We start from the raw sequence: 24,250 nt of genomic DNA on the forward strand, positions 1-24,250 counted from the left end.
TCCACCCATAATAGAAAAAAAAAATTAATTTAAAAATTAAAATTTCTATTCTGAAAACAGAAAAAGTAGAGACTAAAGTCGCCTGAAAAAATGCCTTATTCGTACGCGGCTTCTGAAAATAAAGCATTCCACGTATTATTAAAAATTTACTAGATAACTCTATAATTTTTTTAGTTTTCTTTTACAAATAAATATACCTAAAGCATTTTATATAAAATTATAGCTAATTTTCAAAATACTTTGAAAATACTCCACATTATATGAAATCAGCTATATTTTTATATAAATTGCTTGCCATTTCATGAAAATTTTTCAAAAAAATAATATACTAGTTTTCTCCACCGTAAAAAAAGAAAAACAGAACACGATTAGCGAAACATAGTACCGTCAATAAATGAACAAATTGGCGCTAACGTAAAAAGTTGGACACTAGTCCGTATTGTTCTGTGCGACCATTCACACGCCACGCGACAGCCCCATCACCACACACAAAAGGCAGAAAGGATGTTACCGCAAAATGTATCCAAAAATCGAGGTAATGGACCACGATGCAGCGCACTGCAAGGGTTGAACGACCGAACGCATGCGCCATGCCTTTTCTGGCTAAATTACCCGAGACCTGTCTTAGTACGCGCTCATTCTAACTGCGATCAAATTTCGATCTTACCATGTAACCAACTGGATCCTTTGCCGTGTTCGAATGGGGGTGGCGGCGGAGTTGAGCCTCAGTGTATCGCGGGCGGTCGCGGCGTGCGCACGAATGTCGGCTCGCACTTCCTGGCAAAAAGTTCGGAAACTTTTTCACGACGTCATCGGGTGTGCTTTTTGTTGACTGTGCTCTGTTAATGAGAAAAGTTGATGGATTTTAAACATTGTGTTTTCGGATGAAACTACTGTATAAGGTATAGGTTAACTTAGTTAGTTAAACTTTATAGCGATAAGAAAAAAAATTGCAATGCGCCGAAAAAAATAATATGCGTGTATTTTTTGTAATTAAAAGAAAAATGGGACATCATTATTTCCTACTTATATTGATTGAAAGTCTTAGCAGTTCGCATGATTTATTTGAGTGCAGTACAAGATTTTTATAAATACCATACATTATGATCACAAAATAATATTTGCTTCTACTAGATATCATAATGATAACTCCTAATGAGGACATTAGGTGCCCATTATTCAGTGCAAAATAACGTTTAGATTTTCATACAATATTTAAAGTACTTTATTTTAATATGAAAGCAAATGTATAAATCTTAGGAAAATTAAAATTTAAAAGCATTAAGGGTATTTACATATTGAAAATATCATATTTAATAAAAAATATTTACGCCAAATCTCTAAAAGCAACACACTTTTCAAAAAATATGACGTCCAGCGATAAGTCCATTTATTTTTGTTAAAAAATAATTTTAAACATGGCTCTATCTTGACTTATCGTAGCTTACGCAAGAGACCATACATAAATATATTTTTTTTGTTAAAGTATGAAATTCTTTTTCAAAAATAAAGAAACACATGCTTTTTCATATTTAATTATAGCTTATAAAGCTCTAACATAAATTAAATTGATTCAAATGCTACATAGAGCAGACATTTGTTCTTGTAGACATAATATCACATAGACATGCGTTATTGCTCTCACACGGAGAAAAAAGAAATAAAAATACTTTTTTATGACATTTTATATAAAATATAACGAAACACTTAGAAGAACGAGATATATTATCTGCTTTACTATTTTAGACATCCCGCAGTATTCGCGCGTTCATATCTTTTACACTACAATATATTTTTAAAATAAAAAAGATGGCACTTTTTTATGTAGAGTAATAAAAAAGTACCATCTATTTTAAACGTGAAGTTTTACTATTTGAACTAAACTGCTGTACCGATTTCACAAAATTTCGCATAAATAATTTCACTTGCAAATACCTACACTAAATCCTTATTTTCAATCATCCCTTAAACAGGTGGTAAACAGGTATTATAATGCCTCTCGTTTCCTTTTATTCATAATTCCTATCTGCATTCTACATTATATAATATTTTTATTTTACTGTAGTACTACGCTTAGCGAGATTTATATGTTTTTATTATCTGTTTATTTACGTCTCTATAGGTGATTATATTAATATAATCACCTATATTTATTCTTTTTGAGAAATATAATATATTGTATTTAGCCGTAAACTTAAATGTTGTTTTGTAAGCGGAACGGCCACTGCGCCGTAATGTAAGCTAGATACCTACACGCAAGCAAAACCGGGGAAAATTATCTAAAGGAAAACTAAATTTTTGAAGGAAAATGTTAACAGCAGAACTATCAATAAATAGCTTGCAATTTTCACATCCATAATTACCGTCGTATACCAGATCGCGGTGATAATTTTGCTTGTTCCCTCATCATATTATTAACTTAAAAATTAATTAGGTGTTTTATTTAGAATAGCACACGATATTTGCTTAGTTTGTTTTTAAATTTAAATTTACGAAGAATTTTTATTCGTAAGTTTTAAAATCCAGTAGCCTACGGCCTTAAACTCTGCCCTTAACATTATAAAGTCAGATCGCAAATAATAATTCAGATATGAACCTACCGGTAAAAAAGGAAATCAATTATATGCATAATAAGGCTGAAAGATTTTCATCATCATACCTTTGCCATAATTATGCCTGGACCTACCGACAGAAATCCGCTGTGTTCTACGAGTATGTCTACGCGTTCCTACTTATCATAACTTAACCTCAACAATAAGACTACCTACTAAATATTCTAAATTGTTTTTACTTCTTTTACTAATTATTATTTATCACTTTTGTACAGGGTACGTAGCTTTACTTTTAGCCGACGGAATAATTTAAATAACATGAAAACATGTTATAACATTTTAACCCGTACTAGATACATTATTAAGATAATATGTATGTCTATACGAATACCGTGCTTACTTAATAATACAATCTTCCGATGATATTCACCAATTTTCTTAATGACTCTACATGAAACTCTACATAACTTTTTATAAACATACTAGTTTTAGATTATGAATTTTTCAAGTAAAACCCGATTTAAAACTAATATATCACATAGACAATCTCCAGGTCAGAGCCTATCTAACATTTATTTATCCTCTATTGAAAGAGTAACAAATGTCTATCAATTTATCTCTACCAACTCTCGCGTTTACTTGGAGGATTACATATCATTTTTACTTCCATTATTATCTGAAAAATAATGCTTCTAAAAACCGAACAAATCATGTTTAAAATTCATAATGTGCGTTTATTTTTGCAAATATGTTATTATATCTACAAAATGAAAACATATACAACTTACTAACTTTGATATTTCTTTCGCCGTTAGACAGATACATTATTCCTGAGTGACACAGGCTATATTTTTTGATTTCTTTAGTTGAGTCCGTCGGAACCGAACAGCCGAATAAACAATCATAAAACGTTGCAAAGTCTTTCATTTTATATACTTACTTAAATACTCCTATGGCGCTGAAACCCATTAGGAATATACAGGGTGTCCCACCTATCGTTTAAGATTATGTTTTCATAGACAAAATGCTCACATTAGCAAAGCGTTATATGAGGGCTGCGCGAAGCTAGAATAGAAAACATGAATTTTAAGGAAAAATTTAGCAAAAATTTAGGCGTAATTTTGTTGTTTAAGTATTTTTTAGGTGATCAGTGTATGCAAGACTACAAGTTCCTTCGCGCTTAGTATACATATAGTGGGACAACCTGTATAATGTTATATTATTACTTTTCTATATTTACATTATTCGTTTATAATTTCTGTATTACAAACATTTTTATAACGTTAACAGGAGGATAATACAGATAAGAAAGCAATCAACTGAATGTGACGGAATAAAAAGCACAATTTCGAACAAAAATAATGTTATCATCACCGGATATATAACGTATAAAATTTCGTTTACGTTGGAAATTATAATTACATATCACGTATTCAAATATAATTAAATACTAAATATATAATTAAATACTAATAAAAGTAGAATTCCATAGTTACATGTGTTTCTAGGCTGAAATGCGATTAATTTCTTGATAGGTTTATACAATATTAACGATTCAGCAGCTAGTCTTTATACGATTATTAGGTTATAAAAATAAATCCCTAGTCCTGTTCAAACTGTTATAATTACCTATATCTATCCATCTAACTATTTCATAGTTATGGCATAAACAATACTTGGGTCGTCAAGGTGGTCTAAAATCACAAAAAAAAGGATAAAGCTTATTTGTTTTTAACAAATGTTCGGTGTAACAGATGGAAGACTTTGTAAATTAAACTATACGAAAAAAGGACTTTAAATATCTTTAAACGATAAACTAAATCTATAACTAGACTCGCAAGAAAAACTCAACCAATTTCTAGTAGTTAAGTAAACGAGAAACATTGTGGAAACGTTTAGAAATTTCTGAACCACAGTGCGGAAATAATACAGATATCACTGTAGTATGAGTTTTGTGCGTGTGTGTGCCAAATTATAGTTAATTTTTTCATATAAGATTCTCCATATAATAACGTTAAAAACTCCTTAAAATAATATCTTAAAACTGTCACGTCAACCTTTGGCATATGAATCATGCATTTATCCAGATTCAAAGCTCAGAATCCCATCCCCCGCGACTCAGTTGAATGGATGTCTAACAAAGGAACCGCGTCTCTATCCCACGAGACAGAAATATTTGTAACTCCCAAGTTCACTATTGAAATTTCGGTATCATTAAGACGTCCGTCCGTTCATTTGCATGTTTGAATGATAATGGTTGGTTTCGTGCAATGTTGAAAAAGTTGAGTGATGCTTCAATGTGAATTCATAAAAGGTTGATGTGTATTGGTGACGTGTATATTTATTACTAGCTTCCGCCCGCGACTCTGTCCGCGCTGATGTCGGTCTTCGCGTGGATGGTTTATTTCTCCATTTTGAGTAACTCTGACAATAACATCTTATAAATATCTATTGGACTCAAATACGGCTAGGCCTATAATAATACCCAACGTGTGTTCGCTGTTCTACAGAACAACGTCTATGGATAAAACTGAAAAATTAAGATTATTTTTTTTCTTCGTATTTTTTCAGGATAAAAAGTATCCTATTTTACGCCCAGGATAATAAGGTATAATTATACCAAGTTTCATCGAAATCGAACCGTTAGTTTTCACGTGATGTCTTCACATACAGACAGACAGACAGACAAAAATTTTTTTAATCACATATTTGGGCTTGGTATCGATCCAGTAACACCCCCTGCTATTTATTTTTTCAATATTTTCAATGTACAGAATTGACCCTTCTACAGATTTATTATATGTATAGATTTATTATATGTATAGATTATCAATAATATTATTTACCGTGTGCTCTACAAATATTTATTGGTAGCGGTATAGTCGAAATAACTAGGCGGAAAATCATCAATCCTGGTTTTATATTACAAAAATGTTATTGAATGTGTAATCTACACTAATATTATAAAGAGGAAAACTTTGTTTGTTTGTTTGTTTGATTGTAATGAATAGGCTCATAAACTACTGGACCGATTTTGAAAATTTTTTTCTTGATTCGAAAGCTACATTATCCACGAGTAATATAGGCTATATAATATCATCATGCTAAGACCAACAGGAGCGGAGTAATGCGGGTGAAACCACGCGGCACAGCTAGTTCCTAAAAAAATGTAAAATTATTCGACAAGTATTAATAAATCGTGCTCGATTTAAATATCAGTAATAAAAATAACTGCCAGGAGAGTTAAAAATGCTAAACTAAAATCCAACAAGGAATAAGATCTGCTACATGCCATGCTCCCGAAAAATTACGACAATGTGCTTTTAAAGTAAAGATACTATGTGTCTCTAGCAAACGGTGCCTTGCACACTTATGTGAAAATCAGGTGACCCGAATGCTTCCTTGCAGAACCATAATATTATGTATTAAAAATAGTTCTATTAACGCATTGATATACGCTTTTACACGTATAATTCTCAAATACTCGTTTATTTTATATGGATGGATAACTTCAATCTATTTAAAATAACCATAATAAAACAGCTTGTTTTCCTATAATTTTATATATTTACATTATCCCAGCGTTTCCCTCGTTATTTTATTTATTATAAAATTCCCAATGATGAGTTTATTTTGCTGCGGTTTCAATTATAAAATGATGATATTTTTTCATAAACACCGTCTAGAAGAGGTAATTTTAAATTCATTTTCACTGGGAATTTAATATCGCGCACATAATGTCATTTCAATATGACATGGTCTGGTTTAAGCCTGGTTCAACGTTTTTATGGGTCACGTGTTTTCTTTGTATATTTGTTTTTATATTATTTTTGATGAACGAATATTATTCAAAAAAAAAACACACCTGCCGAATTGATAACCTCCTTGATTACTTGATTAAAAACTATGATTTATCATTTAGTTATAATAATTATCGGCATACATATTATAATTGAAGTCTTATTAATATAAATAAATCTATCTTTATCGAGAGATGCTTGATTTAGATCTAAGCATTAGTATCATTGAGCACTCTTAAGACAAAATAGGTCCTTCTCACGAAATATCTAATCCTTGCAGTAATAGTTTTGAATATGTATGAAACAATTATTCTCAAATTAATTTATCAATTTTTATATAAGCTAGCTAGCTAGTAATATTACAATATAATAGGATTTTAGTCATCTGGTATAGCAAGGTAAGCCACGTGTTGAAGCTATCTTGAAGTTACGAAATATATGAAGGAATTTCATAACAAGCTCATAATTTCGTTGTCGCGAAAACGTGGTTTCCTTTAATTGTTGTTATCTACCTCGTATTTTACAATATTGCTTGAAAATATATATTTTAGGTATATCCTAACTTAGCCCCTTAAATTTTCTGGGTGAGAAAAATAATGTCTGAATGTGGATTATACAAAGGTTATTGAGACTCAACTGTCTAGCCAATAGTCATAAATACAACTCGTGAAAAGTTTTTGTAGTTGAACATAAATATTTTTTCCTTTACCTGAGTATTGTTTTAAGACTCGGCCTTCTAGTGTTCGGTTTTTCGTTCTAAATGTTGCTCTATGTAATAAATATTTTTTACACTAATACAATTATGTAGCCTACATATTATTTCTATATGTAATAGGTACCTATTATGTTGGTTATAAAAAGAAAGGTCTCTTCTAAGTGAACTTCGAGCAATACAATAAATTTAATGCTTTAGAATCTGGTCTTTAAAACACTCTAAACGATCTATTCCAAGGCTTTTTATCTATGCCGGCACAATCTTGTAAAGCCCAGCGTTAGCTCCTACTCGGTTCCACATAAAATGGTCCAGTAATTGAGAATAAATGTTTGAAAAACTTTTTCTATCCTCATTTAGACGAGATTCTAACTGAGCTTTTACAACTTACGCCTGACCTGAGAAAATTTACACTCTAAGAACTCAATTTTAAAGAAAAACAACTCTAATACAATGGAAATAGGAGTTTATTTTCCCTGATTATCTTCTGGCGTTGAATAAACCAGCTCTTTCGTTAGTTTTAAGCCAATTTAAAAGTGGAAGTGCTAAAGAAATATGCTATCAAAATATCTTTTGTTTCGAGTTATAAAGTAAATTATGGATAAGTGCTTTTTAATAAATGAGTTGTACTACAGTTTTTGGTTATACGTTGAATAATGAACACGATCTGTAATATCTTTTGATGATGATATAAATTGTTATCTACCTCAGGTTTGTAATATAAGTTTAAATTGATCTCATTACATAATGTAAAGTATTAGATATAATATATAGTGAAATATATACCTACTTGTAGAGGTACATAAATATTGAAACCTTATCCGAGGTATTACTTACATACTAACTATTTAGTAATCTGTTTAACTAACAGTAAACAAATTAATATTCAATTTGGTGCAATTTTTAGGAATCTATTGTCGTAAATAATGAACATCCTTATTCAGTGACAGTAGTGAAAATCGCATTCACTACATCTAACAGCAACAATGTAGTCCAAAATGTTAAACTACGCGTATGAAAAAGCCAACAAATTGTTCCAAACGAATCGCTATGTCCAAGTTGGTCTGGAACATTCTTCGGCATTCCACTGGAATACAACGAGTTCTGCAAATGTGTTACAACACAGAACTATCTCGATATAGTTCTGTGTGTTACAATTTATATTGCACTAGCTACTCCCCGCGGTTTCACCCCCGTGGCTTCGCTCCTGTTGGTCGTAGCGTGATGATATATAGCCTATAACCTTCCTCGATAAATGAGCTTACTAACACCGAAAGAATTTTTTAAATCGGACCAGTAGTTTCCGAGATTAGCGCGTTCAAACAAACAAACAAACAAACTCTTCAGCTTTATAATATTAGTATAGATTTATTGTAATAGAGTACCTATATGAAGTTGGTTTTATTAAGAAATGTGTTTGAAATAATCGTCTGCTTATATTTTTGTGTTTACAAACATACAAGTGAAGCTAATAAAAGCGTGTTAAAAATAGCACAGTTTTTTATACTTAGACCAGTCAATTTACCTTAACCTATTGAATCAATGAATTTCACCGACATAATGTACGAACAAAAAGCACTCTTAGTTGAAGACAAACGAACGGAGAGAAAAGTACACGAAAATCAATTACTTATGTTATTACTTCGGTGTTTACATTCCACTCTGTAAGTATGTAAGATAATATTTTAGACGTGGAACTTATTATCTTGTTATATAGAGCAATGAGAGCTAAACCTTACATTTTATTTTTGTCAATATTATAAAATTGTGTTAGTTACCTATTCGTTTACCCGTAGAAATTTCTGCAGTGTCTTTTCAGATTATTATTCCGTATTTTAGCATACATTAAAACCCAGGACAAGAAGAAAGACCTAGCATAAAACATTTAAAACGTGAAAACTACCTTTGATCAAAAGAAATAGTCACATACACAGAACTAAAAGATCTTATTATAGACTGCACCGCAATAACTTCTGAATCGATATTTTAATCTTATACTACTATCGAATCGCTTCAATATCTAAATCCCTGTATATTTTTACAGTAAACCTCTTAATGTTATCAACAATAAACCACCTCATTATTATAAGGAATTAACTGCTATTTACTACATTCCCGTCCGTGTCCCGCCCCGGGTCACAACTTATTACCCTCGGCTTGATTAAACGCCTCACAGCTGAAACATCCTCAAATAATTACTGAGGACGTGCTGGATTATGGGAGGTATGAGCTATTTGTTAATTCATTATGTTATTTATTGTGTTAGTGGTAAGGTAGAGTTTGATTTGAGTGGTGAAGGTGAAGAAATCGGTATCGTAATTGTTATAGAATCTAAAAGCGCTCGTTTGGCGTGTTGAAAGAATAGGTCTAATGCTCTAATTTATTATGTCACTGAACCTAAAATTAGTCATTCAAAACAACCCGAATAGATGGTTTGTGCAAATAACAACTTTATTTGCCCATCCAATGTTGCGCAATACGCTTTCTCTTCGCCTATTTACTCCTTATACTTATTAAAGGTATACTTCCATACAAAATTCACAAGTACATAGTTGTAAATATTTGCGAAGCCGTTATAGGACGACTGGTAATTTAAATGCGCAATAATACCGATCTGCATTGTACATCACATAAATAATATCACTACGGATTATAGGTTTATAAACTACGCAATAAAGCCCAACTATGGCACCCAACTGCACATTACGTTCCTATGAACTTAGCGTTATAACCATGAACAAAACCAATTGTGGACACGACCAATAAAAATAATTGCTCATTTCGAAGCAGTCAGCTGTCCTTTTGAAATATAAAATGGCCGTGTCCGACCTAGCTCGTGTCACCCATATTTCATTTTTGCCGCAATACCGGAATCTCTTTTATTACGTATCTACAAACGGTTTAGAGGAAACTAATTTTTAATAATTTTAGAAATGGTTTATAGGTCATGACTACTATATTTTTTTCTTGTATTTACGGTGTTTTATTGTCATGTAAAATTATGTTTGCAAGAGGTGTTGACATTACATAATTACATTTTTATTTCAACGTTAGTGTTTATCGTGTATGTCATACATTCATTGTGACTTTAATATCATCCTACCCTAATAGAATACAAAACTTATCAATTAAATGGGCAATTCAAGCTACACTAATAATACACAAAAAAAATCAATCAAATTTATTTTACACTTTAAAATTATTTTATATCATTCAGATTTGTAAGGTCTCTCTCATTTATTCAGGACAGTAAAATCAAGGAGTTATTAGCAAAATTAATTTACACTAGCCATTTACATAGTTAAAATATAAACCGGCGGTTATCTAAAACGTGAAGAAGCGAATTTTCATTTTGAATTTGTCGGCACCCTTATTCATGCAGAATTGCTAATGTAATCTCCAGTAATAAGATAAAGGCTAGGTAATCCTAAATTTGAGGCACAATTCTTATTTAAATGTACACGAGGGATCGTGACCTCCACAAAGAGGATAATTAAAGGAATTATGTTATAGAGGATATATTATTGGGTATATTTTCATAGCAGCTACGCGTGTAACGCTATTTTATTTTATTTTTATTATTATTAAATTAAACGCTATACTCAAAAGATACTACTTTAGGCTAAGTTTTCACGAATATGTGTCGCGTTTTTACCAGCAAGCTTCGAAAATATAAACGTCGTTTAACACTTTTGACATATTTGTCGTTTTATCTACAGTCAAACTAAATAGAGTACATCCGGAAGACGTGAAACAGGACATAAATATATACCATAAATATGACGACGGCTTATCGAATATGCACACCAGAAATCCGCCATGACGCCTAGCCTAACTGTAAACTTGTTGATAAGAACACTAAAGTCCCTCTCAGTCAAATCCAAAGTTAGCTAGCAAGCTTATTATTGGTGAAAGTTTCATTTAAAATTCAATAAATAATACTTCATTGCTAATATTATACAGGGTGTACCAAAAAGTAGTGATGAACGGAAGCTGAGAGGTAGAGGACCTAGAGGGCTATCCGAATCACCCCCATGTATGTTATGCGATTTTTCGTATTTTCGGAGTTATGACGATTTTTTCAATTTTTCACCTATCGCCGAGTACGATGATATTTTCACTCATGCTGACGTCAATGATTGCGGAAGATGCTTGATTTTTTTTGTGTGCTAAGCTGAAAGATAGGCCAATTCAGTATGGTAACATTTACTATCGTTAGATCTTTGAATGGAATAAAAAAAATAATTAAATGGCAAGAAAGATAAAATTACCCAGTATGTTCACCACTTCAAGGGCCCGTAAAAAAATAAAATCACATAAAAAAAATTTTCCGTTTGACTTTTAAACACTTGCTCTATCTATCAGATAGCTATCCTGAAAATTTCATTTTATTATTCAGAAGGCTTCAATCGAATAATTTAAATCTAAATGTGGTAAGTGCAAAAATTGAATTAACATGATGATACGTAAATGAAAGGCGGGCTTCAACGACAGACTGATTTATTACGAAGAAACAGATTTACCCTCAACCATAATAATTAATTTGTTACTTATTCTATACTACCGTTATTACACTCCTCCGCAACAAGATCACAATAACATAATACAGGACAAGTAATTAACACACAAACTTAAAAGATACAACAGTAATTAACATACAAACTTAAAAGACAGCTTGGAACATAATAAACATAAGGAAACGCCTTAATTGCACAATTATACATATAAATACCATAACCCAAATTACATATACTTAATAATTAATATTATATAAATACTACTAGAACCTAAATTACATATAATTCGTTACAATAATTTTTTTGCTCGATTAATAGCACGCAGTGCACGAGCGGACATTTGTGATGTCTCAGGGCTAACCTGCGACGCTTTTGGTGCCGCCTCTACGCGGGCCGGTGGAGACAGCCCTGCAGTCTCTGACTGGTGATTTGTTTCGTCACCACTGGCTGCGTCTTCCCACGCCTCCCCCCCTAGTTTTTTACCGGCCTCAAGGTCACCCGCGTCGTCTGTACCGGTGGCATTTGTGCGTGTTAACGAGAACCTATTTTTCGCGGATACTATTTGATCGACGTGCCTTCGCCACTCGATGCCGTTACCTAACTCGACCTTATATGAAACCGGTCCTGTCTTTTTAGAAACAGTGCCCTCTACCCACTTATCTTCCTTAGACCTATAATCCCTCGCGAGCACAGCATCCCCCACGCTAAACTCCCGTAGCGTCGCCGAACTGCGCGCGATTTGCTTTTCCTGTTTATCGCGAACCGCAGCCGCCACGTCGGGTCGCAATGCGTCCAGGCGACTACGTAGGCGTCGTCCTTGTAGTGCTAATGCTGGTGATATACCCGTCGTGGCGTGCTCACAATTGCGATATTTAAAAAGAAATTTATTTAGTGCTGTGCTCACGTCCTCGCCTTCAAATAACGCTCTTTTAATTGTTTTTTTAATTATTTTGACGGCGTTTTCCGCCGCCCCGTTCCCTTGTGGCCGATAAGGGGCCGAAGTCGTGTGCCTAATACAATTATTTTTACAATAAGTCTTAAACTCATACGAAGAAAAGGGTGGACCGTTATCAGTTACAAGTTGCGATGGTAGACCGAACCTTGCGAATATGCCTCTCAAAACTTTTATAGTGAAATCTGCATTCGTATACCGCATTGAATAAGCTTCAATCCACTTAGAATGTGCGTCCACTAAAATTAAATAGCGTACACCCCCACAATCTGCAAAATCTGCGTGAACGCGCTGCCACGGGTGCAGCGGGAACTCCCACGGGTGCAGCTGTGTGCGCGCCGGCGCGTCCAGCACCGAGCGGCACGCCGAACACGACCTACATGTTTCTTCAATATCCTTATCTAAACTCGCCCAGTATACATAATTTCGTGATAAGGTTTTCATTTTATTCATACCAAGGTGCCCCTCATGAATCTCCTCTAAAATTTTGTTTTGTAAAACGTACGGAATGACTATTCTATATTTATATATAACGCACCCCTGTTCAACTACAAAATCCTGTTTTCTAGCAAAATAGGGTTTCTCCTCATCGCAACTTGGACTAAGCGGCCAGCCAAAAAGAATATACCGCTTAATTTTACACAATAAGTTGTCACGTTCCGTTTCCGCGGCGACATCGCTGTAACAAACAGGTAATGCGTCCGCAACTAAATTTAAATAATCTACTGAATCTGTAATGCGACCCTCTCGTGTTAACGGTAACCTCGATAACGCATCAGCCGGCCCGTTGTCCGCTGACCTAACAAATTCAATCTTAAAATCGTATGCAGCCAGACGCGCTGCCCATCGCTGCAAACGGCTCGCTGCCGTCTGCGGAATACCACCCTTACTGCCAAAAATATATGTTAGTGGTTGGTGATCTGTGCGTAATGTGAATCGTCTACCGAATAAATACTGGTGGTGTTTCGTTACACCGAACAAAATAGCGAGCGCTTCTTTGTCAAGTTGGCTGTAATTACGTTCAGCCGAGTTAAGCGTGCGCGACATACAGCTCACCGGCCGCTCGCTGCCGTCCGCGTAGCGATGCGCCAGCACAGCGCCCAGCCCGTACGCGCTACTATCCACCGCTAATACTAACTCGCGTCCTTCCTCATAATGTGCCAAACACCGTTCATTTAAGAGTGATCGCTTTGCCTCATTAAACGCTTCCCTACAGTTTGAATCCCATTTCCAGTTCACGTCCTTCTTTAATAAATTATGTAAAGGTTGTAATATAGTACTTAAATTAGGAATAAATCGGCCGTAATAGTTAAGCATGCCTAGGAAACTCTTAAGTTGCGAAACATTATTAGGTGTGGGTGCACTGGAAATAGCTTCCAACTTTTCTGGATCCGGCCGTAATCCCTCCTTATTTATAATAAACCCTAAATATTTCACATAATCTTGCAAAAATTTACATTTACTTAATTTAACAGTGAGCCCCATTTCTCGTAACCGTTCGAGCACTAATTTCAAATTTTTCATATGTTCCGAATTATTAGAACCCGTTATACAGATATCATCTAAAAATACGACACATCCCGTTACTCCCCGGAGGGTTTCTTCCATTAATTTTTGAAATTTTTCGGGTATACAAGATAAACCGTACGGGGTGCGCCGGTATGCAAACGTGCCCATATGCGTAGTGATAGCGGTGTACGGTTGTGAATCATCCGAAAGAATACACTGTTCATAAGCGTGCGTTAAATCAATCTTTGTAAATTTCTCGCCTCCCCTTAAGTTAGCAAACAATTCTTCAATACGCGGTAACGGATAAAAATCCCTCTTTAATTTTGGATTAATTGTAATTTTGTAATCACCACAGATTCGAATTTCCCCATTCTTTTTTACAACGGGTACGATCGGGGTCCCGTAGTCTGAATATTCAACGCGATAGATCGAGCCGTCAGCCTCGAGACGAGCTAGCTCCTTCTCAACCCTCTCGCGCAGCGCTAGCGGCACCGGTCTCGCTCGCACGTAAACCGGTTCGCTATCCGCGAGTCGTAATCGAATTGTTTGTTTACAAGTGCCTAACTTATCACAAAATACTTCTGGGAATTCTTTACATAACTGGTTCACGAATTCATCCTCACTGATTTCATTGAGGCGGATTTCTGTAATGTTTAACGCGCGCATCCACTCTCTTCCTAATAAAGGCCGTGCGCCCTGTTTAATAATCGTAATTCTTTTTTATACACTCTGCCTAGACGTACATCCACCTCGATGAAACCCAGAGACTGAATTCGTGAACCCGAATAACAACGTAAAATTAAATTATCAGTTTTTATTAATTTATGCGAGAACAAACGACTATACATATCCTCGCTTATTGCCGAAATACGACTGCCCGTGTCCACTTCACATTGAATAAGTTTATTGTCAATTAACAAGTCAACAAAGAATGGTTGGTTACCTCGTGTCGTAACGTCGATGTTGTACAAACCGTCGTCCGACTCGTCACTTACGAAATTTTGCCGACCTGACACTCGTTTGCACATCACTTTAATATGGCCCCGCTGGCCGCACTCATCACAGTTGTAATGCTTAAACCGACACTTTTCTGCCGCATGCGCCTTGCCGCAGCGCCAACAGTTGCGCCCGCGGTGACCGAGCGCCTCCGCGCCGGCGGCCGGCCGCGCCTCGAGCGTGCGGCCCGCGCCCCGCGCGCCGGCAGCCCGCAGCGGCCGCGCGCGCTGGCCGGCCGAGCCGCCGCCGCCGCGCGCGTAGTGCAGGCCCTCGCCCGCCTCGCCGCTCGCCGCTGCCGTTGAATCCGTCGTCCCAGCCCCGGTGGAGCCGCTCACTTCTGCATGCTTCTCCGCAGCCTCTAAAGCTAGCGCGAGTTCCACGGCCTCCCTGTACTGAATTTTCTTCTCGGCGAATATTCTGGAGCGCATCGCATCGTTCGATAGTCCCGACACGAATTGATCGCGCAGGTTCTCCTCCAGAGTTGAACACGAACTGCATTTACCAAAATTGCAAGTAGCCGCGAGATGCTTTAACGCTTGTAGGTACTCAGTGAGCGATTCGCCGGCACGCTGACGCCGCAATCGAAACACGTGTCTCTCGGCGATTTCGGAGCGCTGAGGTTCCAAATGTTCCGTCACGATTTGTATTAATTGTTCATAAGTTTTATTTTCAGGAAAACTCGGAGCACATAGATCGCACATCAACGCGTATGTTTCTTCGCCCACGACCGTTATCAACATGGACACCTTTAAATCGTCACCTATTTCGTTCAATTTAATGTACTGATTTACTCGTCGTATATACGCAGGCCACTGCTTCGAACTCAAAAGTCAAATTGAAAGGTTCTATTTTACCGATAGGCATCTTGGATTTCGCGAAGAACAAACAGTTTAAACACAAAGAAAAAAAAAAAATCCTGCCTCGTCGCCAATGATACGTAAATGAAAGGCGGGCTTCAACGACAGACTGATTTATTACGAAGAAACAGATTTACCCTCAACCATAATAATTAATTTGTTACTTATTCTATACTACCGTTATTACAATTAAAACCAATAAATAGGTGTTTAATTACCAGAAATTTTTAAAATAACCCCGCTGTTGCTCAATGCAAGTGCGACATCACCGTAAAAAGTTGTCTTTTAAATGTCTGAATGCCCTTTTATCATTTTTAATGGTTTCTTCTGTTACTATGAATTTCCGGGTTATTTCGTCTAAATTGTGGCATTCTCTCAAGTAGCCGAAGTCTTTTTAATATTCCCATTGAAACAAATCAATGGGGTTTAGGTCGAGGGACCGTGGAGGCCAGGCTTTAAGGCAGGCTTCACCGGCGCATGCGCAGGCTGCAACGACCAATCCATCTTTCAGGGTATCTTGGCCCTTTAGCCTGGCCTGCACGGTCCCCGGACATAAACCCTATTGATTATTTTCCGTGGGGATACTACAAAGACGAGAGACTGCCACAATTTGGACGAAATAACCCGGAAATTCATAGTAGCAGAAGAAACCATTAAAAATGATAAAAGGGCATTCAGACATTTAAAAGACTACTTTTTACGGTGATGTCGCACTTGCATTGAGCAACAGCGGGGTTATTTTAAAAATTTCTGGTAATTAAACACCTATTTATTGGTTTTAATGATCATCATGTTAATTCAATTTTTGCACTTACCACATTTAGATTCAAATTTTTCGATTGAAGCCTTCTGAATAATAATATGAAATTTTCAGGGTAGCTATCTGATAGATAGAGCAAGTTTTTAAAAGTCAAACGGAAAACTTTTTTTATGTGATTTTATTTTTTTACGGGCCCTTGAAGTGGTGAACATACTGGGTAATTTTATCTTTCTTGCCATTTCATTCTTTTTTTTATTCCATTCAAAGATCTAACGATAGTAAATGTTACCATACTGAATTGGCCTATCTTTCAGCTTAGCACACAAAAAAAATCAAGCATCTTCCGCAATCATTGACGTCAGCATGAGTGAAAATATCATCGTACTCGGCGATAGGTGAAAAATTGAAAAAATCGTCATAACTCCGAAAATACGAAAAATCGCATTACATACATGGGGGTGATTCGGATAGCCCTCTAGGACCTCTACCTCTCAGCTTCCGTTCATCACTACTTTTTGGTACACCCTGTATATAAATAGTGACATTTGAAAAGAGGTAAATGAACAAAAATAATGAAGTTAAAAAGAGAATGATAATACTCAAGGGATTAGTATTGTCTTGTTGGATTTCACGAATATTTTACATTCAAATACAGTAGCACCTCTATAAGTCGAACATCATGGGAGACGCCAAAAAATTCGAGTTATAGAGTTTTCAACTTGTGGAGGATTTCGGCTTCGGCGGATTTTGATTCGACATAAAGAGTTTGAGGTTTATTCTTATAAATTTTGAATTAGAGAGGTAAAATAAATTAAAATTCAACTTGCAGAGGTGACAAACATGTTTTTATTTATTAAAAATCAACATTATTTCAAATCATTTTAAAATAAGAAATATGGCATTAAAAAAAGTATTTATTATATTATGTACATATTTGCTTTAGACAATTTGGTTGTTTATTTCAGTATTTTTTTTGCTTTAGATAATTTGTTTGCTCTCTAGCATTTTCTAATCTATAAAGAGCAGAAAATTCTTCATATTCAGAGATATTGGTTTGCTCTATAAAATTTCGTAAGGTATTCAATGCGGTTCCTGTCTCTTTGATGGAAAATTAAGGAGCGCATGTACTATTCACGTCTTCTATGTCATTTTAATCATTAGTATCGGTTTTCTGAGCTACTGAATCGATAATTTCGTCATTAGATACTTAATGCAAACACGTGTTTACTGTTTACATGAGTCATAAATTTATTATCGTATACTCCAAAAATGTTTTCTAAGAAACAATAGTGTACTTGCACTGTCGGCAAGTTGTTAAAGTCGGTAATAAATTCCAAATGATCAAATTATAAAGGTTGTAAAATAAAACGTTGCTATGTTCAAGATACAGAGGTCAAATTTAATTTTTCGAGTTATAGAGTGAAAATATGTACCAAAATGGCTTTGAGGGACTCGGTGATAATTTCGGCTAGCAGAGGGTCAAGATTTCAAGTAACGGAGGTTTTCGGGTTTGAAGGGAAGGGGACAAGACATTTTTTCGAGATTTGGAGGTTTTTGACTTATCGAGGTTCGACTTAACGAGGTGCTACTGTATTAAAAATGTAAAGATAAAAAGCTTCGTTTTTAATTTATTATAACATAGCAAAGTGAAGCCAGCTGTGTGTGGGGAAAAATATATTGAAATGAAATAAAACTGATTTTATAAATTCATTTTATTTTATTCTTGAAAATATCTCTTTAGAAAAATAGAAATCTAGGGATAAACTCACACAATTAATACTATAATAATAATATCCATAGTTTTAAACAAAAATCAGTAAAACGTTTGTAGGCTACTTTAGTTTAGTTAGTTAGTTAGTTCAGTTTAAAATTTTAAATAAACACCAAAAACACAACCCATTAAACAAACATAAGAACAGCCGCGTAATAACAAAATGCTACAAAAAAACAATGTTAGCAATTCTCATTTCCCAACAAATAGAGACTTCAGACAATTCCACGAAAAGGGACTATAAAAAATTATCATCCCCCAAATAAGAAGTAAATCGTAAGTAATTTTTCTTTACTTTTACACGCAGTAGCAATAAAAACACGCCGTCTTGAGGACAATTGTCCATATATCATGCCTGTTTCTCGAGGAATGAAAGTTTAAACGCGGGAAATAATGTTTTGTACGTGGTAGTGGGAGTTTTTGGAAATATATTGGTATGTACATATTGTTTTGGAAAATTTATTCTTTAAAATGCGTAGTGTATATTGGAGCTTGGTTGTTGGAACGGTTTTAATGCAGAAAAATATAAAAAGTACATTATAATTGTGGGTAGTTAGTTTTACATGACAATTTAATGTGGATCGATACCTCGAAACACCCGCTTTCTACCCAAAAATGGACGCTGTCAATTTGATGCATGATTCTTACTATACAGACTGCTTATTATCTTTATCAACAAAAAATATTTTGGTGTTGAACAGATATTCTTCCCAATGATCATAATATTTTGACAATCTGGAAAATTAATTCCCTCTAACCTACTTTAGTGAGTTCCTACGAACTTACCAACAGAATATATACTAACTTAAGCTTTTTAAAGATATTAGTTTAGTGAAGATTTATTTTGATTGCTATAAAAAGTGTTCTGTCTTGTTTAAAATTAAATTAAATTTATCCATTTGTAAAATATAACACGCTAACGAACACTATTCATTAGTGCTAAAACCCGTACTTATTACGCAGTAGGTTGTCTTTTTTAAACCTCGTGTAATACTTACTGTAAGTCGAGAATATTATAATCGGATGAAGAGAACGGTAGTGAGGTTTTTGCAAAAACGAAAATCCTTTGACTTCTACAAAGATGAGGGGAGATTTTTTTGCGTGTTTCAGTAGAATTCATTTAATACGTAAAATATGCGAATAGAGCTTTTATTTTATTTTTTTTATTATAAAATCAAAGTTTGTCTACTAATTTTACTTTTTTTTATGAAACTTCTTTAGGCGCATTGAGAGTAAAATTGCAAGATCTTTTCAAAGAGATTTCGCATCATGGCAATACCGTACCGTCATGGAGTAAGGCGACGATTTTGACATCTTTGAATCTTGCCAAAGAAGTTTCACTTTTGACATTTGTGCTTGTAACACACACTATTTTTTATAAAGCAATTATATTACAAAATTACAGTATAAGATATTTATTTCTCAAAATATATCATTTGAATCACTTACAGAGAAATTATTATTATTGGGGGGGCAAGCATCTCGCCTCGCGGCGGTGTTGCGAAGAACTCCGGCTGAGTGGCCAGACGGCCGGAGTCTAGGGCGACTGAGTGAGGAACCTACGGACTATCCGAGCGTTGTCCAGCAGGACTGCCCGCTGTATCCCCACTGTCATGGGCTTCACCGGTAAATCCAACCTCCTTAAATATTGTTTTAAGGAGGTAGGAACCAGCCCATTGGTGGACACAACTATGGGGATTATCTCGGCAGAGACACCGCCCCACATCTCGACAACCTCATGCGCCAGATCCAGATATTTGAGCCGTTTATCTGAATCGGCCTTAACAAGATTGTCGTCATGTGGGATAGTGATGTCTACCAAGAAAATCCTGGAAGTTGCTAGGTCCATCACCACAATATCAGGTCTATTCGCTAGAATAGTCCTGTCTGTGATGATGGGCCGATCCCAGTACAATTTGGCACGGTTATTTTCCAGGACCGGCTCCGGCGCGTACTTATAATAAGGCACTTTTCCGTCAAGAAGGCCATACTTCAGAGCGAGCTCTTGGTGGATAATCCTAGCTGCTAGGTTGTGCCTGTGCAAGTACTCAGTGTTGGCAAGCATGGAACAACCGGAAGTAACATGTCGGAGAGTTTCTCCAGGACGGTGACACATACGACATAAGTCCTGGGTCCCGTCCTTTATGATGTACTTCCGATAATTGTTCGTCTTAACCACCTGATCCTGTATCGCACAGACAAAACCCTCGGTTTCCCCAAAGAGGTCACCGAAACGCAGCCAGTGCACGGAGGACAAGAAATCTACATGAGGTTCATGCAGAATCTTGTGAAACCTACCGTGTAGCTCTTTCTCTTTCCATATGGCCTCCCTGTCGGAAATGCTGAGCACCGCCGGCTTTTGCCAGTCCTGTTTGGCCAGGGATAGGGGAGTGAGTCCTTTGTCACATTCTATGACTTCAGCATGGATTGCATGACCAACCTTTGCGAGGAAATAGTCTCTGAGTTTGCATATCTCACGATTGTGCAGCGATTGGGCACTTAACATGCCACGACCACCGCACTTTCTAGGGATATACAGCCTCATCACTGACGATTTCGGGTGATGCAACCGATGCAGAGTCATAGTTGTGCGGACTTTCCGATCCAGAGCGTTCAGTTCGGTCTGAGTCCACTTGAGTACGCCAAATGTGTACAGGAGAACGGGCATGACCCAGGTATTGAACGCTCGTATTTTGTTCACGCCCGACAAATAGCTGTTGAAAACTTTTGTCATGCGTTCACAAAATACCTCGGCAACATCCTGTTTCACGCTCGCCCCCTCCACACATATGTTCTGTGACATACCCAAGTACCGGTATGTTTCAGCCTCTGTAAGTACCCTAAGATGGGCCGCGCCAGATGGTGCTATGTCATCAGACGCGGTTACTTTACCCCGCTCCACATGTATAACCGCACACTTATCCACCCCAAGTTCCATGCCAATGGAGCCGCTAAAATCACACGTGATGTTTAGCAGCTCCGTTAACCTGGACCTATTAGGCGCAAATAATTTGAGATCATCCATGTAGAGCAGATGGTTAAGTCTTAGGCCACCCCTGCGAAGCTGAAATCCGGACCCTAATCTCTCAAGCAAATAGCTTAGAGGGTTTAGTGCCAGGCAAAACCATAGAGGACTCAGGCAATCGCCCTGGAAAATACCCCGCCGTATCCTTATTCGGTCCTCCGCGTCAGACAGCCGCTTACCTTGGAGACAAAGCATCGTACTCCATTGCCCCATACATGTTCCGAGAAGCCCTCGGATCGAAGGATCGATCTTATAAAGTTCCAGGACTCTCGTTAACCATGTATGGGAGACCGAATCAAATGCTTTTTTATAGTCAATCCAGGCAGCGGATAAGTTGCGTCTGTTACGCTTGACCTGCTGACCAATAACCGTATCGATCAGGAGAAGCTCCTTAGTTCCGCGACCACCCGCCCGACATCCATTCTGTGTATCTGCCAAAATCTTATTGCCATCTATATGCTTGGCAATTTTGGCCGCCAGTACAGATGTCAGTGCCTTGTAGATGGTAGGTAGGCACGTGATTGGGCGGTATTGTGACGGGTCAGGGGAACGGTTGGATTTAGGAGCTAGATAAGTGACCCCAGTAGTGAGGAAGTTTGGAAGCAAGCGGTGCTCAATCGCTTCTCCAAATTGGCGGGCTAAGGTAGCATGGAATGCGTTGAATCCTTTCAGCCAGTAAGTCTGAAGTCCGTCTACCCCTGGAGTTTTCCAGTTCGGGCATTTTCGGACTGCTGCGCTGATGTCGTCTCTTGTGACAACAACAGGGTCCATGGGTGGTAAGGCTGCACACGCTTCCTCCAGCTCCGTCATCCAAGCACCTTCGACGTGCTCAGCAGCATGAGACCATATTCCACGCCAAAAGGCAATCAGATCCGCCTTTTCGGGTTGTGGCCCCATGTGTGCTTGCCGAGCCCCAGATTGAAGGTACTTGTAAAACTTCCTTTGGTCACTTTCGAAGAGACGATTCTCACGGTGTCTCCTTGTTGTTTCGGAGTACCGTCTTATGCGTTTCCCCCAAGCTGCGACCTGCTGTTTCAGGGTGTCGATGCGCACTGTCACTATTCGCAATAGCTCTGCCTGGGGCAGATTGTGAGATATCTCACTGATTGCAGACCTGACAAAGCGCATCACTCGCGGTCTTGTGTTACCGGCCCTAAAAGCAGTAAGCTTACCGATGAGGACTCTGGCATTAGCGATTCGAGTTTCGATACGACGCCTCCAAGCAGGTGTCGTATGTCGCTGCGGAGATCCTCTTCCCGTATTTGGGAAGTTAATCCCCACCGCTCGACACACGACTACCGCCGCAGCGTATAGTATCGATCCCGTATCACCAATGTCAGTACTGGTTTCCAAATATGGCGGCAGTAATTTATTAACGGTCTCAACGGTAAGTCTGGTCGACGCTCTATAGGGAACGCGAGGAAGCTGGGAGCGCTGCTCAACCGGTATTCCTCGGTAATGAGAGATCGTCTCCTCAAGCTCTCTCCTGATCTTGTCCATGTCCTGGGTAGCTATTTCCTCAGATTCCCCCGCTCCGATCGCATTGGTCTCCACCCCGGTGTTCTCCTCAAAAAGGACTGACACATCGGGTGGGTCATCAACGCCTATCGGTTCAGGGGCTTCCGCGGAAACAGCCGCACATCCTAGTTGTTCGAGTTCGGAGGCGCTAAAGATGTTCCTGCGCAAGATGTATCGAACTCGGTCCACCAGATTTTGTTCAGTGAGGGTGATGTTGGGTTCCAAGATATTGAATTCGCGGAGCAGTCGCACTCGGTACCCAGTCCGGTTGGTTTCACCCTCAGTCGCCCTATAATATGCTCGCATGGCATTTTTATTTTGGTCAGCTGACCATCTCATGCGAGTCTTCTTATTGTTTCCACCAGTAGCGGACTCCATATGCTGGGTCGTTGCCGGCCATGCTGTCGTCAAGCTTACTGGTGGGGATGGTGGGTTCGACCGACCAGGTGGTCGGGTCGGTCGGCGGGATTGGCTGGCGTCCCGCATGCTGCCGCGCCCAGCGCCAGCTCCAGGCGCGCCCTGGCGACCCCCAGGAAGCGGCCCAGTTCGCATTCTATTCTCTGCCATCCATTTAGCAGGCTTTATACACTCGAGGGTCGCCCACTTCCCCGAGGAAACCGTTAAGTTGCATATATTATTAGTACCCTATGTACTTCCCAGCTGAAGCACGGCTTGCACACTTGCTGGGAATGGGTACTGACTGATTGCACGGGTTGGATAACTACTGTCACACAGTTATCCAACCCGTGGGCGGTGGGGTCGTCACATCCCTACGCCAGTTATTATTATTATTATTATTTTACTCAAACTCAAACTCAATTCATGTTATTCCATTAAAAGTACTTCCTCATCAAATCGTTAATATTCTTTAATTTAAATTAATTGACCTATAGGTACGGTCATAGATGACTTACCATTTTATCAGATAAGCTAAACATAACACATACAGGAGTGAAAGTAGCTATTATCAAATTCCCAAAAGATACTCGATTGTTGTTCACTGAAACCATTTAAACTTTCGCCCTTAGATTAATTTATAACGTCTTAAAAGGTTTAATATAACAAGATGATGCGAATCGTACGAGTCACGCCCCTTATTACCCTTCGGATTTTCACTAATCGCATTATATCCCGGAATATTCACATCTTTATAAAGATTCCATCTTTTAATAAGATATTGAAAGCGATTTCAATGAAACTCGAACGGTTCTTGATTATGATTGAGGTGTGTGAATTAACTTTGATACGACTGTTTCCTAAGAATCGTAGCTCAATTGATTT

General features: G+C 37.4%; 2 protein-coding genes across 3 annotated transcripts in view; one reads left to right on the plus strand and one right to left on the minus strand.

Moving 5' to 3' along the window:
• Positions 1-742: 742 nt before the first annotated feature.
• The window catches only part of LOC149484323 (lachesin-like), an 84,000-nt gene continuing 60,492 nt past the window's right edge, over positions 743-24,250 (plus strand). For both annotated transcript variants that reach the window (XM_089700463.1, XM_089700464.1), the window contains exon 1: positions 743-902. The gene's annotated coding sequence lies outside the window, so the exon portion shown is untranslated. The remainder of the gene's footprint in view (positions 903-24,250) is intronic.
• LOC149484324 (uncharacterized) lies at positions 19,964-23,521 on the minus strand. Its single transcript, XM_089700853.1, has one exon. The coding sequence runs from the start codon at positions 23,519-23,521 to the stop codon at positions 19,964-19,966; it is 3,558 nt and encodes a 1,185-aa protein (XP_089556979.1).

This window comes from Colias philodice, chromosome 11 (genome assembly GCF_061535455.1).
Source record: "Colias philodice isolate Cphi_HAF_F1 chromosome 11, ilColPhil1 Martin Lab GWU primary, whole genome shotgun sequence".
Lineage (NCBI taxonomy): Eukaryota > Metazoa > Arthropoda > Insecta > Lepidoptera > Pieridae > Colias > Colias philodice.